The sequence below is a fragment of the Magnolia sinica genome, chromosome 11 (assembly GCF_029962835.1).
Source record: "Magnolia sinica isolate HGM2019 chromosome 11, MsV1, whole genome shotgun sequence".
NCBI lineage: Eukaryota > Viridiplantae > Streptophyta > Magnoliopsida > Magnoliales > Magnoliaceae > Magnolia > Magnolia sinica.
In genome coordinates this window covers 6,562,999-6,581,723 of record NC_080583.1, presented here as the reverse complement: position 1 = coordinate 6,581,723, position 18,725 = coordinate 6,562,999, and the positions used below count along the sequence as shown (strand labels likewise).

At 40.8% G+C, this 18,725-nt stretch overlaps 1 protein-coding gene across 1 annotated transcript; it reads right to left on the bottom strand.

Moving 5' to 3' along the window:
• Window positions 1-4,273: 4,273 nt before the first annotated feature.
• Window positions 4,274-15,455, bottom strand: LOC131218685 (VIN3-like protein 2). Its single transcript, XM_058213374.1, has 4 exons — window positions 15,272-15,455; window positions 7,801-8,476; window positions 5,734-6,065; window positions 4,274-5,336 (listed from the first exon to the last, which is right to left on the bottom strand). Exons 1-4 carry the CDS (start codon window positions 15,318-15,320, stop codon window positions 4,432-4,434), a joined length of 1,962 nt encoding a protein of 653 aa, XP_058069357.1. The 5' UTR covers window positions 15,321-15,455; the 3' UTR covers window positions 4,274-4,431.
• Window positions 15,456-18,725: the final 3,270 nt, after the last annotated feature.

Below are 18,725 nucleotides of genomic sequence, written 5' to 3'. Positions count from 1 at the left end.
TCTAATTTTTGGGACAGGTGATTGTGGCCTTCCTAATGAGTGTACCGGTCTAATTTTTGGGACAGGTGATTGTTCATGGTTTCACCTTTTGCATGACTGGTGTTAGGATCTATGGAGCTTGATCATCATAGGTGTGTTTGTTGTTCATTCAACCAACACCTTGACAAGTTCAGAGGACAATTTTATAATTTCACATGGAGTTTTTATGTAAATCCTAATTTGTTTGGGATAATATATATTCTCTTGAGAGAGAGAGAGAGAGAGAGAGAGAGCCGGCACTGTATTGAAAGGAACTGTCATTGTATGGAAGCTGTCTTTTTGTTTTTGCTTCCGAGCACATTGGTTTGGCCTGAATGACAAAATAAAAGGAAACCACGCAAATCTATGTTGTGGTTTTATTCTGCTTTCTTTTAATTTTGAAAGTGCTATGCTTGTGGCTGAGAAGGATCTTTCTCCCAACAGCTGAGATGTCATCTCAGATTATACTTTCATACTACATATACAATGCTGTGTGGTTGAGAAGGGATCTCGCCCCAATAGCAGGGATGCCATCTCAGAGTATACCTTCACACTTAATATAATGCCAATAGTTTTAGATGCTTTTGCCTTTTGCAATTAATTTTACAAACTTTGGTTGTCGAAGGGAAAAACCATTATTAAACATTTAGTTACTTGGAAGGAACAGTTCAGATTTTACCGAATAAGGTGCAATCAATGGATGGTAAAGATTTCATCATACAAGGTGCTATGATTGGCCTAAATGGAACCTGCTTTTTTCACTTTAATGTGTGGCCTGCATTGACCTCATTTCTATGCAAGCTATGTAAAGCTTGCATGAAGACTCTTATTTAAGAGATAGTCTGCTTAGATGACTGTGAGACATTTACTCTATTCATTTGTTGCGCCGGCTCATGCTAAGATGTCAGCCCAAAGATTAGTGCAATCAGGCACTTACAAGGGAAACAATGTTCCCTTATCTCTTTCCATATAACATTTCTTTCTCATTCTCTCAATCCCTTGCTCCCTTGGGCTGCTCAGCCATGTTTCTATTGTATATGATTGGAAGCATTCAAGGAAAAAGAATCATTTCCTCTTTTGATGGGATAAAAGAAAAGGGAATCTGTTCTTTTGGGACCTGACCTTTCCGACGCATGAAAAGACATGGCTGTGGAGTATCTGATCAAGCTTTTAAGTTCTCGATCCTAGCATTTGTGATATCCAAACAGGCAAATACAGCAGACCATGTTGGTAATTTAATTGAAGTTTATGTTAATACAGCTTGAATTCAGCATTGCTGTGCTTGAGAAATGTTTGAAGGATTGATTTGATTGCAGGAAGTCCCATTATACCACACAACCATTTGCTCATATGAACTATTTCCAAGCTCCAAGAACATAAAAGCATTTCAATGCAATTGACTAGCATGAAGTTTTTGCTTCAAGGTGTGTTTGGATGCATTTGTATTTGATTGCAATTTGGGGTAGAGTAAGCAGTAAAACCCAAACGTCCTAATGAGCTTTACTGATTTGTAATTCACCCCAAACACTGAGCTGATAATGTGTGAAAACCAATACCATTTTGAAGGACAACCTGACAAGCCCTTTGGTATTCTTTGGAAACCAGGTGGCATTCTATGTTTGTATGGACAGTGACATGGGTGTGTTTGGTTGCAACATGCCATAAAATTTTATGATATTTTGCACCAAATTAGACTGGTTCATCAGGAAATATCATGATATATAGTGCAACCAAACACACCCTAAATGAAAAGATAACCAGAAAAAAGAAGAGTCTTTTCTAATATACATGATATTTAGTGCAACCAAACACCCTCATAAAAAAGATAGATAACAAGGGGGGAAAATGACATTTTCCAATCAGGCAAAACTCATTAACAAAAAATAAAAATAAATCATTTTTTGGAAGGAATAATATAATACTTGAATCATGCCAAATGTACAGCTGCTTTGTGATTATTGAGGTGCATATGCCATATCTACATGGGTGTGTATGATCCTTCATATTTTGCAAGTGTATTGTTTATTATTATTATTTTCTCATTTTTGAGATTGATATAGGCAACACTTTAGAGGCAAATTCAGTAGCTGATGCTTTAGTTAAGTCCCCTTTGGTGCTTCTTCTTCTTTTTTGAAAGGATGTGTTTGGTTGCACCAAATATCATGAAATTTCATTAACTAGGCTAATTTGGCAACACCCTAAAATAAAATGTTGGAGTTACTTAAAAAATAAAAACGGAAGGAGTATCTTAATTTTAAGGTATATATTATAAAAATAAATAGACCAAAAAACTAATAATTTGATGAACGTTTAAAATTTTATAATTAAAATTGAGAACTCATCTTTCGAGGAAAAAAAAAGAAAAAAAAAATTGAGCACTTTAGGATGCCTCAGAAAATTTGTATGAGATTCTTCAGATACTCAATACATCTATTTAAAAGCACAATATAACATTAGTAATGCAAGAAGCTAGAAATCAACCAGCTGTCCTTCCCCAAAAGTATCAAAGCTGTTTGGAGGCTTTATCTTCTTGCCAGGTCACGGTCCGCATGGGGAGAAAGGAATGGAAGATGCTTCCACAATGAAAGTAGATGCACTAAGTGGATGTTCAGAAAGTTATGCTTCTTGTCGCGGAGTGAGGTATGGGAAAGGGCTGGGCAGTCAAGTTGTAATTTTTCTACTTTCAGTCCTCTCAAAAAAATAAAAATAAAAATAAAAATAAAAATAAAATAAAATATTCTACATCAACAAAATTTAAATTTTCCTAAAGGGGCTGTTTAATTATTCATTTCCATGGTAAATGCGTCATTATTACTTGTTGCGCTCCTTTGAAAATAGGTGAGTATTTCTGTCTCGAAAACCAGTTCGAAAAGGTCTGAGTTAAATTTGTGGGCTCTCAAAAACCAGTTTAAAAAGGGTTGAGTTAAATTTGTGGGGCCCACCGTAATGTATATGACGTCCACACTATCCTTTTATCCTAACATTTTAAGGCATAAGCCCAAAAATTTGGCAGATCCAAAGCTCAAGTGGACCACGTCACAAGAAACAGTGAGCATAAAACTTCCACCATTAAATGATTTTTTCTTACTAGGGCTCACAAGATTGTTTATTTGCCATCTAACCTAATCATAAGGTCACATAGACATGGATAAGGGGAAACACACAGATACCAGCTTGATCCAAAACTCTGGGGCCCCCAAGAAGTTTTTAACAGTAGGCATTCAATTCCAACTGCTTCCTGTGGTGTGGTCCACTTGAGCTTTGGATCTGCCCATTTTTGGACTAATGCCCTAAAATCATCTAGCAGAATGGATGGACAACGTGGATAAGCCATATACATCATAGTGGGCCCCACATGAAATTCACACCCCTCCTAAATTTTAGGATTGAAAAAGCAAAACATCACATCTGCATTGAAAATAGTGTTGGAATTACATTGGTAAATAATTATTACATATTTACAAGTATTACCATGGAGAATTAAAAAACAAACACCAGCATTTTAGACTAAGAAAACAAGTACTACTATTCTTTCGCTTTGACACCAATCTAGTAGTGCCTGGAATTATTGTTGCATTGTTACTAAAGTAACCTACAAACATCGAACACCCGTCGTTTTTCAACGAACAAAATCCTTCAATTAATAAAAATAAAAATGAAAATAAAAGTAAAATCCGGCTGCAAAACCAATCTTCATATAAAAGAAGAAAATTTTGATGCAAGAACTTACCTGGAAACTTAACCAATGGTTCAGATTGGCACCAACTTTTGAGACCCACCTGAGAATTGAGTGGGCCTAACATGATAATAGTAGGTGCACCGTATGGACGGTTTGGATCACTCCTACGTGGGACGCATTTCCACACCATGTGGGCTGGCAGTACCATATTTAAGTGGATAATAGGTGGCCATTTGACTAAGATGGAGGAGCAGAGCAATGGTATCCATCCGAATCTTAGTGGTATCTAGGCTGTTTCATCAGGTGGGGCCCACTTCTTATGCGCCATGGCCTGAAAATTGAGCCAGTCTTGTCATAAGGTGGGTCATATGTTGCAATCCATGTTTTTAACCGTCCACGTTTTATCATGTGTGACCCCACCTGATGACCAGAATGGTGTGATTTTGGGCCACAGCACATACATGGTTGTGGCCACCAGATAAATAGCCCAGATCTCATACACGTGCAGTTAGCACATGTGGTCAAAAGTATGATTCAGATAGCTGTGTTTCTACCACAGGGAAATGGAAATGGAAATGATAAAGATCTGGAAATGGATTACCGACGAGTAATATGGCAATGAGGTATAAAACATAGAGCTGAATTCCGGTTTTAAACTGAGAAAAAGCATTCCATCAGCAGTATCTGTCCTGAATCCAGACAAAATCCACGAACCACGATCTGAATCACCATCCTCAGTGCCACAGCCTAGTGCAGAACCCATTCCGTAAGACTTGTTTCTTCTCTTTCCCACAGATCCCATCCATGAACGCATCAGCCAGCTGGCCCACCAAGCTCGGCGGGTCATCTATCAGAGTGTCGATGAAGGCACTAACCACCCTCCGTTCTTGCATCGTCGCTCTCAAGCTGAACCAAGTGAGGAACTTTACACGGAATTCCTTCTCCATATGCCCTTCGCATTCCAACCATCTGATCACCTTTACACAGTACTCATACTCCCTCTCCATTGATTGCTTCTTATTGCTGGAATCTGGCACTTCGGTGGGTCCCTCGGATTTGCATGGCATGGATGGAGGATTGGAACTAGATTGTACGAAAGGTGGACCGTCCATTGGAGGTGGCAAGTGGCACTCGTTGCTGATCTCCTCCAGCGATCGAACCTTCGAGTGGTCCCCACGGAAAGAAGTAGGGATCTTTGACACCTGATTATCATCACTTGAGTTGGTCGAATCCCTCTGCGAGTCAGTTTCAAGTACCAAAGCCCGATAGACCATCCCATGTCCTTCATCCAAAGCCGAGACAGGATCACTGGCTTGGTGACTTTGTGGTCCGCATGGCATTCGTGTGACCCACCTAGCTTCCCACTCCCCAACTTGTCTTTTGCTGCTAAATGGAGAAACCTTGAAGAAATACTCCGTTGATGGATCCAGACCTGAGATCACAAACCTCGTCTCCAGCCTTGTTACGATGCAAGTGGGTTCTTTCGAATAGTCTGCAAAGGCCGACTTCCGATGCCACAATCTGCAGCCTATGATTTCTTCTACCAGCTTATCTTCGTATTCTAAGACAATGGCAATTGAGGTTGGCGAGATGTCTTCGAATACAACATGGCAAGCCAAGGGAGGTGTGCTAGATGTAACTGGTGGTGGATCAACATACGCAAAGAACATTAAGATCTGTGGACATACTAGGGAATGATCACAAAAGCATCCGATCATATGGTAATTACCAATTTACCATACATTCGTACTGTGTGGGTTCCACCTATGATGTGTATGCACAATCCAATCCGTTCATCTGGTGTGACTCATGTTCAGCTCATATTTCATGAATCATCCTGATTCAAAACTCAGGTAGGACACACCACAGGCACCAATGTACAATCATGCCTAAATAATTTAATATTCACATGGTGTGGCCCACCTGGTGAATAGGTTGGATGGCATACAAACAACATGGTATGATCTATCTGGTGTCTTTGGAGAGAGAGAGAGAGAGGAGGGGAGGGGGGGGGAGAGAGAGAGAGATTAGCTCACTTAGATCCTTGGAGTCGACATTGAACAATGGTTGCAACGGTCCTGATAAACCAGAAAGCATGTTGTCAACTGCTTCGACTGCAAAGGCACACAGCTTCTGAACCTCGGTGCTGCAATGGAGCCTATTGACAATGCCTCGTGCCATCTTTGCTGACACATGTTCAAGAGGTCCGACCTCTTTCCTTAGTTTTTTCACGGCTATGTTTACAATCCTCTGCAGTTCTTTGTATCTCTCAGTTCCTCTGAGAATCTTATGGCTGAGAGATATCCGACAACACAATACATCAACCCTCCTGGCATCCTTGGCAATCAACATCTGTTTTCGCCAGCTTCTGCACTCCGTTTTGGCAAGAGAACTTAGTCAGCGGGCCTATGGGACCCATTGTATTAGACCAATGCACTAGTATCTCCCAGACTGGAAGATCCCAACCATCCAATATTCAGCATTTTTTATTTTTATTTTTCAGTTGAATGTGGATAGTTTCTGTATAGATTTTCTTAACCATCCATTTGGAGGGATGGTTAGATTAGCCCATCAAGGAGATTTCTGGGCAATAATAGTCCATCGACTGTGAGGACCATCAGATCATTGTTCTCGATGCCAGACAATGGGCCCCACTTGTACAACTGAAGGCTGGATTCGTGGATAACTAAACTTGTGCACACAGCGTTTTCAACTAGAAGCTCTAGGCAGTAGAAAGAACTATCATGGACAAGACTAGTTATTTGATACGCTAGCAAGGTACGAATGCCAGAAGCATGCACTTGGCCATGGTACGTGCGGCACACTTGTAGCAATATCCAAACAGTTCAAATAGTGGGACCCACTATAGATGGGGCATATTGCCAAAATCATGTTGATTAGATGATCCTACCTTGTTTGTTGAATTTGGCAACTGTTCACGATTTTTCGTTTTAACCATCCATTAGATGCTTGCCAATTGACCCATTAGGATTGAATGGATTTTGGGTTATAGACCATCTAGTGGGATCCACTATTTGAGCAGTTCTATTTGAGTGTATGAATGCAGAGATGGTCACACTTCAACAGACTATCAAAGTTTCTCTTCAGCCAATGTCCCATAGACACAACACACATGCCATGCTAGTACGCAATGGAACATGTGATCATCCACAAGGGGGCCTCCACGGTGAAGATCATGTGCAAATCAGGCCTGTCCACTTATCAGGTGGCAGCACATTGAATCTGCAATGTTGGCAATTTTATTTAAAGCATCTATTGTTTTTGTATAGCAGTTGGCCCATCTGAATACTGGATCAGCACGAATTTTGCTCATGGCCATCTCCAAGATGGGGACCACCTTATAAATAGCTCAGATGTCCCATAAAATTGCCATATTGGCAAAAGGTGGGGACCACCTTATCAAGGTGCATGGGGGGCTAGCAAACATCAGCTATATAACAGCTAACAGTTTATTGAAGTGAAAAACCATGTTCAAGACAAAATACCAATATAAAACTGCAAACATCTCGGTGTTTTACCATATCGTACATTGGGACTTTAGCCTTTGAATCTGCGGTCATATTTAAACAATATAAAGCCTTTAAATAAAGGGCCTTACCTTGGATGGGGTATAGCCACAAAATAAAATCTCTTAGATTGGAATATTCTAACCCTTTGATCGACTCTTTTCATTTGGATATGAATGGCCTTCTTAACTTCTAAATAATCAAAGGGTTTAAACATTTCATCTGGGAGTTCCTTTTGTTACCTCATATGTACAGTGAAGCCCACCATATAAATGGTCTTGAGTCATTGAGAAAAGATCCTGATCCAATGGCTAAAGTTCTGAAGTATCCTACTGAATACACCAAAATGTATTTTATAAGGCTGCAACTTGGGTATGTTTAGGGTAGAGTGTAAAGGAATTCAGGTTGGATGCCTTAAGTTGGAATTTGGGTCAGATCGGGATGCAGGTTGTATCCTCTTAAGGTTGGATGGAGCTCAGGTTGACCCTCAAACCGATCCAACTCACCCAAGTTGCACCCTAGTATTCTAGCAAACCTCAAGAACATTTCATCGAAATGAAAAGAATAGTAAATTACCCCATCAGCCCGTTCACTTTACCACATGAAACACAATAGAAACCTCCATCCAACTTCGTGTAGCGCCCGTTCTTTGTAATCCCGGCCTTTTCATGCTTTAGAGCGCATTTAAGGTGGCACGACATACCACACAAGCCTTCGTCCTTGGGAAGATCGGAACCACAAACCAACCACAGACTCGGATCCTTGTTGTCATCGTAACGGTAACATATACAGCACGAACACCTCTTACAAAATGCATCTTCTTCACTTAGACTAGCTCTACAGGCAAGGTTCCGACAGAGAAGAATATCATTGTGCTCCTCTCCTTCGCTCTTCGATGGAAAATGATCTACTTCATTGAATGACCGAAGTGGGTCTTCTTTCTTCTTCTGCTTTTTATAACTGCCTTGGGTCTTCGAAGGTGAGAGTGGTGAATGGGGACTGTGATTGGTCTTTTTACCTGATTTTTTCTCCAACACTAGCCTAAGAAGATGCTCTATCATTTTGATTTTTGTGACGCCGGTGTATTTCCTCTCCTTGCCCATTTCTGCGCAGATGACTTCAAGAAGCTCTCGACGGCTCCACGACTGAAGAATTTCAGGGGCGTTTTTTGACCACTGTGAAATTTCATACACAAGTTCTCTCTTCTCTTCCAAGCTCAGCTCACTGCATTTTGCAGGATCAAGTACAAAGCCTACAATATCAAAATGCATAAGTTCAAATGTAGCATTGTAGTCCATTAGAGCGAGAGAACAAAGCACCTACAGCCAGCTGTATGCTAACATAACATGCAGCCCTGTTTTTCTTCAGTGCAAAAGTTGGGCCCCAGCATGAAGATCATCTGTCTTGAAAATCTGGCCAATCAACTCATTAGATGGGGCAAAATCTGTACGCTGAGCCAGACCATCAGCTATCCATTTATTTAGATGGTGGGTGCGGTTCACCTGATGAGTGGGCAGGCCTGATTCTCATGCTGGGTGATTTTGATGGTGGGGGCCACTGTTTGTATGGCTCTGCGGTCCTACAAAAGACACATTGTTGGGAAAGATGAGGCTGCGTGCTAAGTTATCATGCAGCCAGCTGTAGCTGATTAGCCCTCTTCGAGAGGATAGCTTCTCCACAAACCAAAGCTTCTTGTTTACAAAACTCTACTAAGCCATTTGGAATTGGAGGAAATTCTTCATGCAAGCATCGAAAAAGAAAGGAATTGTGATTTTGCTGAAAACCTGTCACTTCCACCATCATCTTCCAAACTCTTACAAGAGAATTACGGATATTCCATGAAGTACATGATTCATGTAGACTTGTAACAAATGTCATCCAATGGAACCATAGAAGTTTTAAATTCCATTGATAGCTTCGTAAACAGGTATTTCCAAACAGTTCCCAGCATAATTTCACCCCGAAGAACACAAATTTAAATTCTTCATAAGAAGCACGTCTTTCATGCAAGCTAGAATTTGTGTTTTTCAATCGAAACACCATTTGGGCTGCATTTGGATGCACAAGTATATTCAATTGTGAACATCCTGTTTAACAAGAAGATATGGCTGCATTTAATTAATGACATTTTCCAAACACTCACAAATGAGGCACTTCACTCAATTCACAGCTATGTTCCTTCCAAGTCCAATACCACGATATCAGTTCTAAGGTGATTGCAATTTGGGCATTTCCGCTTTTATGACACTAAACAAATTCAATTTTAAAATTGCATTCTAAGTTCAATAGCTACTGCTTTAGGAGCTAGAAAGTAAGACTAAATCCTAGAGGGGAGGGAGAATGGGACCTTTTTAAAATTTCAATTTAAATCGCAATCAACCACCTCCAATTACTCAAGCACAACCATTAACAAGGATATGGATGTATCAGCTCAAGACTAAAACAGAACTATAGTACAACATCATGGGTTTATTTTGTTAAACATGTTAGCTGCAATAGAGATAGGAATCCACATTCATTCAGCAAAATGAAATAACTACAAATAAGAATCATTCAGTGGATTGCACAATGATGTATAGTGGTTTGACACCACTCCCGGCTGTCACACTCAACCCATGAGTGTATCTGATTTCACTAACATGATGGTTTTAAATCAGGTTAACCATATACCTTACAACCTACACGGGGTCTAAAACACATTTGTCCTCCCCAAGAACAAGCGGCGTATTCTCCCGCCGGAGGCCTACACAAGGTCTTACACAAGACTTATCCTACCCAAGAACAAGCCATGTACTCTCCCGCCAGAGGCCTACACAAGGTCTTAGAATGTGGGTTTGGATCACAAACTCTAAACCCAGACCTATACAAGAAAGGGGTTATCTAATGGACTCTTACACTAGACATACCTAGTTGGATGAGTCATGTTGATTGTGCCTTGTTGAAGAGCTTCCTTCTATCATGGACAAACTTCTTCTTCAACTCCCTTAAACAACAACCTTGCTTGAATCTTCAGGTAAATGACCAAGGTTGGGGAGATGGGTTAGATGAGTCTTCTTGCAGGATGGGTCTTTGATTAGAAGGGGTTTCACCTAGGATTGCATTCAATGCCCTTTATGAGAGAAGATTTGTTGATAAATATCAGGGTTAGGGCCATTAATGAACGCTAAAGTTCATGTTTCAATCTGAGCTTTGAATGCTCAACAAATGTGCTTAACCACAAATATTGAACAACGAAGTCCATGAGAGAAAAGCTAAAGGAGAAGGAAATTGACAAATAAAATCACAACCAAAGCTCTCACGGACTTCTCTCTACCTTACAATGAAACCCTAGCACGGGTTAAATAGAACAACTTGCAATGGTAATAAAACGGGCAAAAATCGAGACACTTTGATAGGGTCGAGCATAGGCTCGATAGGATCGAGCAACTCAAGATTTAAGTGAAAATGTTGTTGACCAATTCAATGTTCCAAATCGATAGGATCGAATAGCTCTTCAATCCCATCGAAGATGATTTTGATATCATCGAGCAATTGAGGTTTTACTGTAAAAGCTTGCTGGACAATTTGAATGTCCAAATCGATAAGATCGAACATGCCCCCAATCCCATCGACCAGTTTAGGATTTCCCGTAAAGGCTTGTTGGACCGATTGGATGTCCAAATCGATCCTATCGACCAAGCTTTCGATCACATCGAAGCCTATTGATAGGCTAATGATAGGATTGAGATCCTATCAACACGGCTAAATGAGATGATTCTTTTGATCTTCAATACCCAGATTTCTTCCAAGACTGGAAGCCTTAACAATGGAATAGATATACCTATGAGGTCTAGGCTAGCTGAAGAGGCAAGGTTTTGGGTTTTTGAATATATCAAGGTTAGTGTCCAACCAAGGTGAGGGCAACTGGTGGACCAAGGATTCTACGTTCTATAGAGCCTCCTTTGTTTGGAAAGGGATCTTAAGAGCTAAGAAGGAAGTCATTGCCAATACTGGGTTTCATCTTGGCGATGGTGCTCTCACAAGTTTCTGGGACGATACTTGGGTGGGCAACGCACCTCTCAAATTCGTTTTTCCGAACATCTATCGCCTCAGCCCTAATAAATCCATCCCTATCGCTCGATGCTATGAATTCGATTCTACCGGCATTGTCTGGTCTGTCGAATGCACAAGAAATCTCCACGATTGGGAAGTTGACGAATTTGTGGAGCTTCTCGATCATGTCTCTCAAATGATTCTGATCCCTGCGGTTAAGGATAGGTCGATTTGGCTCGGAGAGAACTCTGGCTCCTTCTCGGTCAGATCTCTCTATTCCCTGCTCAACCCGTCTCTTGCCCTGTCGGATCTCACGGCTCATTTCATTTGAAAGTACCCGGTCCCTCCTAAATTCATCTACTTCGCATGGCTGGCTAGAAGGAAACGGATCCTCACTGTCGATAATTTAAGGAAGAGAGGCATGCAAATTGTTAATGTTTGTCTATGTTGCATGAAGGCGGAAGAATCAGTTGAACATCTCCTCATTCATTGCCGGTTTATCTCCAATCTGTGGACGAACGCATTTAGAAAATTCAAGATCAGCACCTGTCTTCCGCAATCTCCTTCCGCTTTCCTGCCATTTTGGCACGGGATTAAGTTCGGTAAAAACCAAACTCGGGTTTGGCGTATGACACTTCTTGCAATCTGGTGGTCAATTTGGGAAGAAAGAAACAATAGGTATTGCAACGACAAAAGCTCCTCCTTTCATGTCGTCTGGGAGAGGATTACTAATCTGGTTGTTGAGTGGTCTATTTTAGTTGGTCTCTCTAGTCATGACCTTTTGTTTTTAATTTCCTAGTTGTTTTGCTATCTCAGTAGTCCTTTTTGTATCTTTTCTCCCTTTCTACAATAAATTCTCCTCATTATCTTTAAAAAAAAAAAAACCAAGGCGAAGTTATGTGTACAGTTGGGCATCGAGTCAAGTTGGACCGAGTTAGGGCTGACCCGATTCAACCCAGTTTTGAAACATGCCTGACTCGAACTCAACTCGACTCGGTACCGAGTCCAGCATGCCTGACCCAATCCGAGTCCAAGTCTGACCCGATCACAGGTACCGAGTCGGGTCAGGTGTAGTGAGTATCCGCGAGCTGAAATCACAACTCAGAACCCCAGGTGCACCTGGCAGAATTGCTGCCTCTCCATCAGCTACACGGCATCTTAGATCTAAAACGTCAAATTTGGTTTTTTTTTTTTAATTTACATGTACGAGTCGAGTTTCAGATCGAGTCAAGCCAGTACCGAGTTGAATTTCGGGTCGAGTCAAGTTATTGGGTGACCCGAACTCGACTTGGTTTGAGTTTGGATCGGACAAAGTCTACTCGGTTCGGATCGACTCACCCACTCGGTTCGGGTCTGAACGAGTCAGACGAGTCGAGTCCGCCAAGTTGAGTTGTCTCGTGCCCAGCTCTAGTTACGTGATCTTGAATCTTTAAGCCGTTGAGAGTCATGAGTCTTCAAGTCATGAGTCTTCGAGACTTCAAATCTTCAACATTTGGGGCTCATCGGACTCTACACACAACACTAACACGCCAATTGACAAATTGGTGAACTAGCAAATTTCATTGTGCATCCAAACACTCCCTAGATGTTCATAGGGTAGGAAACACTACAGCTTACTTCAACTTCAACATCATCATCGTCTAAGCCTCATCCCCACTAATGGGGTCAGTTACAAGGATCATGTTATGCAATTCCACTATCAAGGACCATATCCTCCGTTAAACCATACATCAAAATATTGTTTCTTGGCTAGAAAATTCTACCAACATAGTACAAGGCATGGTTGAGCATCATGCATGACACTGGCATCAGTAATTGACTAAATCGATCTCGCACATGCTAAGAATGGAAATGATATGGATATTAGAAATAGAGCACTGCCAGGCCCACACATGCGTTCAACAAAGCTCGTGTACATGCCACACATGTGCCAACATGGTACAATATGTGCAAGAACCAATCCATCCATCAAAACCACACCACTATGTTGATCCACTGGTCGAGTAGGCTACAGTTTGCAAAACAAATGTCAGCCCTGGAAAACTATATTGTAGCTTTCCAAACCATCCACCCATTTCCAATACTGGGGCCCAAATGCTGATTGGAACATACTTTATTTTTTTTGGTGAAAGCATGTAGAAGTTCAGACCAACCTGATGGATAGATTAGATCTCACACCAACCTGATCATGTACACCAGCTTTATTGAACATGCACGTACACTTACGAAAGCTCTTAGAAATATGCCATTTCACACAATATCATTGCAATACCTATGGTAGTAGGAAAGCATCCAAGAAAAGAAATATTCAAAGATTAGGCTTCCTCTTAGGAAATAAGTAGATGCCTTACAAATACAATATAGAACTTTTATGGACCTGACAAACCACTGGCTTTCGAAAATCATAACATGCAACTTAAAATCCATCATTATTCATCATCATCTTAGCCTATCTCCCAACAATTTGGGGTTGGCATTTAAATGGTAGATCAGCAGAAGTTTCACTATCGACCGCTCACTAGACATCAATCTTCCTCTTTAACCCGGGTTCTTGGAACTTAGCATGGCAGAGGCTCACATGCAATCCACAATCCACGTTGACGTCAAAAGATTAAGCCCATAGCCTTACACACTCTCTAAATCACCTTTTGGTGATCGGATTTACAAATAGTGGGGCCACTATATTCAATGGTGATGCAAAAACTACCCATTAGACAATCCCAGCCGTCCAACTTTTAACCTGAAAATTGATGGTTAAAAATAAAAATAGCCAACAGTTTCATTATCCATAAACAATGAGAAAATGTCCATCAATTGGGTGTCTTGGATTGTTCGATGGAGATGGTTATTAGTCCATCACCCATCCATGGCTGGTTCATGAGATGAAATGATCTGGATCACAGGATGGTGGGACCCTCTTTACCATGCTAGCCTGAATGATTTTCATTTACTCAACCAAATCATCACAGACATGGGTTTGATTTCCACCAAATCAATGCAAGACAGAGTGCACAATATCTTTTGAGATATCTTCCGTTTGGGCCACCAGCACTCAGCATGAATGGGGCCCATCTCCGAATTATCCATACCTTTCATATGGTGGGGTCCGCCAAGGACGATTGCAATCTCTCCCCCATCCAACCGTCGAAACTATCCAAATGGTGGACATCTCTCCCCCTGTGAATGAACCATTATCAATGAGTTTGTTTTAATTGCTCATTAGTGGGCCAACAAAAATGGATGGCTAGGATTACCCAATGCGAGCATCTCTTTTCTCTCCTTATTTTCATGGAATTGCCCATTTCAGGTAGGACCCACCAGTTAGACAGACAGGATCACTAATATCAGTAATTCTCCAATGATTAAACCAATCAAAATCTCATGTTCTTCCACTAAATCTCGATTGAGCACTACCCAACATAAAATTCTCAAACATACATAACAAAAAAAAAAAAAAAGGAAAAACAGATGGGACCCACATGAATGAGTATCCACATGATCCAAATGGTCCATATGCTGGGCACATCTTCGGCGGGCCCAATCGATGATCCTGACCATCAGATTGGTCGAATTCCAAAGGGCATTTGCGAACAGAACAAACCAAAGGTCCACATTGTACTAGAGAAATCCATAGACTAAGCCGTCCAATCATCACGATATTAGGACCCTGGCCCATCCATATCTGTACCCACCTTACGAACCGTTCAGATCATCCAATCAGGCAATCATGTGGGCCCATACAGAAATACATGCTGGGTAGCAATGAACACACCCATCAAACAATAGTAATAAAAGAATGCATGTAATTTCCAGCCGCTACATTAAGATGTCCACTATCAGAATCATCTCCACCGTCCATTTTCTCAATCACCACATTACTAAAAATCACATGTTCTTCAACCAAGTGTAAAAACCAGCACTACCCAACATCACAAAATCTCAAAATATAAACTGAAAAATGGAAAGAAATTCAACAGCATTGTCTACAAAAACAAAAACCCAGATAGAAATTTACCTGAAAAGATAGATTCCATGCCTGAAAATCTCAGCCCTTGATTTTTCATTACAATCCAATACAAATATCCAAAAAAAAAAAAAACCAAAAAAAAAAAAGGAAAAAGAAAACCTTTTTATAAACTTCAAGACCCTGAAAAATGAGAAACAACCCACATTGAGAAATGCTTTCTGTTTCTTTATTTCCAGAGAGAGAGAGAGAGAGAGAGAGAGAGAGAGGAGAGTCTGAGAGGAGTTGCAATGGCATATGAGCAGATAGACTCTTCTGATAGTTTACTACCATTTCCAAAAATGGTGGTGACTTGTCCTCGTTACATTTGGTACTCATGTAAGATCATCCAGACCATCCAAATTATGGGATAGATTATATATGGGTCATTTATCTCAAATTACAATTATTAAGAAATTTCAACCATTCAATTTATGGTTATCTAATCAATACCAAATATTAAACAATGAATTGTCCAAATTGGAAGTTAATTTTCAGATTTCTCCTTTTATGCTCCATTCACCAATTTTCCGTTGATTTGGACGGTCTGGATTGCGGTACAACTACGCCATGAGTATGACTGAAGAGTTACCACTATTTTTAAAATGGTGGTAAACTATCATACAAGCGTAACGTATTAATGAGGGAAAGAGGATCATGTGATATATACTCCGGCACTGTACGGTGGATAATAGTCATTAATACATCCACCTGACACGTGTCGAACATATATGTTGATCTAGACGCTCGATGTAGTGGGTCCCACGTAAGTAGGAGATACCTCAAGTAACTCACTGATCAGATAATTACCTTATGATCAACGGTTCAAATTCAATTGGAGATATATCATTGTCGGATTCTTATAATGGGTGTACCTGCAAGCTCAATCCAAAGTGGGGTCCACATGTGAAAAGATTGGATTGTACGTACGTGTGTGACACGTGTCGAGCTTATGTGAGTCCGAGTATGGTTGGCCATACTCTGCCAGCGTATGATGTGACTCCACAAATTTTAATAACAGAGTAATAAAAAGGAAGTTAAGGGTGTCAGATTGGGTAGCTTGAAACAATCAACGGCCAAACGGGCTTTTGCAGTTCCCAAGAAAGGGTAGCTTTTTCCACTTCAGGTATAGAGAAAGGAAAATGTTCAGAGGCTCGCCTCTGATGCCCCACCGGTTAATGATCCAAACCGTTCATATCGTAGATCGTATCCTAGATAAGCTACATGGAAGAAATATCGATGATCAAAGATCTCCTGTCGAAATAACTGTAGTTGGAAGAAAGGACCACCAGAACGAACGACTCTCAGGGGCGAGCCTCCTTAAACTTCGTCATTTTAAAATAGTATGCGCGAGAATATGTACGGGTGGCTCTGGTTTTTATTTTATATAAGTGAGGTACATTATTCAGTGATCCGAACCGTTGAAACGGTGATATATGGAAAAAATGGTAACTAGAAAGATCCTAGCCGTCGATTCTTATAATTCAGTTTTTTTAACATAATCATCTATTTTCTGGCCACCAATCCAATCTCGATCGGTTCTCAAACCGTCCATTGATTTTGCAAGGCGTGTCCCACCAGATCAGCGACTACCTGATTGCTTGCCAGCGGAATCTACATTGCGGGCCCCACCTGACAGGCTGGGATTTTGCATGTCCTCGCGTGTGGGCGTGAGCGCTTGCAAAATGCAGTGGCTCGACGGCAGTAAGCGGACTCGCGGATAAAAGCTGGAATCGTGGCAGCAGAGATCCGACGTGGCAAGTCTCTTTATTACCTTTTTTTTGTTGACTTTCTCCTAATCTCTTTATTTAGGATAAGATGAGAAATAGGACGCGGATTAGCCAGGGCCCCTGCCACTGGTTACTGGTTGGTGGGAGCGGATTGGATTATGAACGCTTCAGTAGCCAAAACGCTACTGAAGTTGTGGGGCAAAACGCCATTGGTGGATGCTAAGCGGCTGTTTCCTTTCGATAAATACTCTTCCAACCGAGATCCGTTAGCGGATGCTTTTCTGTCACTCGGCCACGCACATGTAATTTCTTATCTTAAGAAAAAACGGACGTGGATTTCCTGCCAAAAGACATTCCAGGAGGTTCTTGCGCTGGGAACCAGGTGAGGCCCACTGTGATGTTTGTGAGAAATCTTATCCGTCCATCGGTTTTTTGAGTTCAATTTAGACTTGATATAAAAAATGAACCATTTCTAGAGCTCAAGTGGGCCAAAAACATGATAATTGAACGTCCATAGTTGAAATATTCGTGGGCCACGGAAGTTTTGAGTCATGTTAATATTTTTTTTTTCAGTTCATCCCAGTAGGAATGAAGTTATTAACAGTATGGATGGCTTGTGAACATCACTGTTGAACCCAGGTAGATTTTAACATTAGGAATTTCCCTAACCACATTTTACTTTAGTACCCACTTAAGCTTTGGATACAGTTCATTTTTGGCATCATGTCCTAAAATGAACTTAAAAAACGAATGAAAGGGAAAGATTTCTCACAAACATCACAGTGGGCCTGGTTCCCAGCGCAGGAAGATATCCTGCTTCCAGAAAAAAAAATGCATGTTGAGTTTAAGGGTATGCGGCCGAGGGAAGCGGATTTCGTAAGTAAACTTTGTGGGGTCCACTGTGATTTATGTATTTTATCCGGTCTGTCCATCCATTTTATAAGATAATTTTAGGGTCTTAGCTCAAAACCTAAGCATATAAAAGGCTAAAATGGACCACACCAAAGGAAACCGTGTGAACTAAATTTATACCGTTGAAAAATTCTTGGGGCCACAGAAGTTTTGGATCAAGATTATATTATTTTTTTCTACCTTCATCCATGTTTTTTTGATCCTTTGAACAGTTTGGATGAAAAATAAACATCATTGTGGGGCCTGGAAAGGTTTCAACGGTGGAAATCATTATTTCCACTGTTTCGTGTGATATGGTACACTTGAGATTTTTACAACCTTCAATTTTGAGCTCAACGCCTAAAATTAGATAGACAAATAGAAGAAAGGTGTGGATAAATCACATAAATTCACAGTGGGCCCATCTGAATTTTCTCGGCTGACAATCGGATTTCAGTGGTGCACGACCGAAAGGGAGAAAGATCCGTTAACGAATCTTGGTAACATGCCGTTGGTATCTAACCAATGGCGTTTTGCCACTTCACTTCAGTAGCGTTTTGGCTACTGAACCGTTCAGTATCCAATCCGCTCCCCTGGTTGGTGCTATGTGGGCCCACCATGATGTATGTGTTTCATCCATGCCATCCATCTATTTTTTGAGATCATTTCATGCTATACCAAAAATTAGGTAGATCCAAATCTCAAGTGGACAACATCATAGGAAACAATGTCGATTGAACCCCCACCATTAAAAACTTCTTCAAGCCTATAAAAGTTTTAGATCTAGATTGATATTTGTTTTGTCCCTTCATGGTATGACCTAATCAACAGGTTAGATGTCAAAG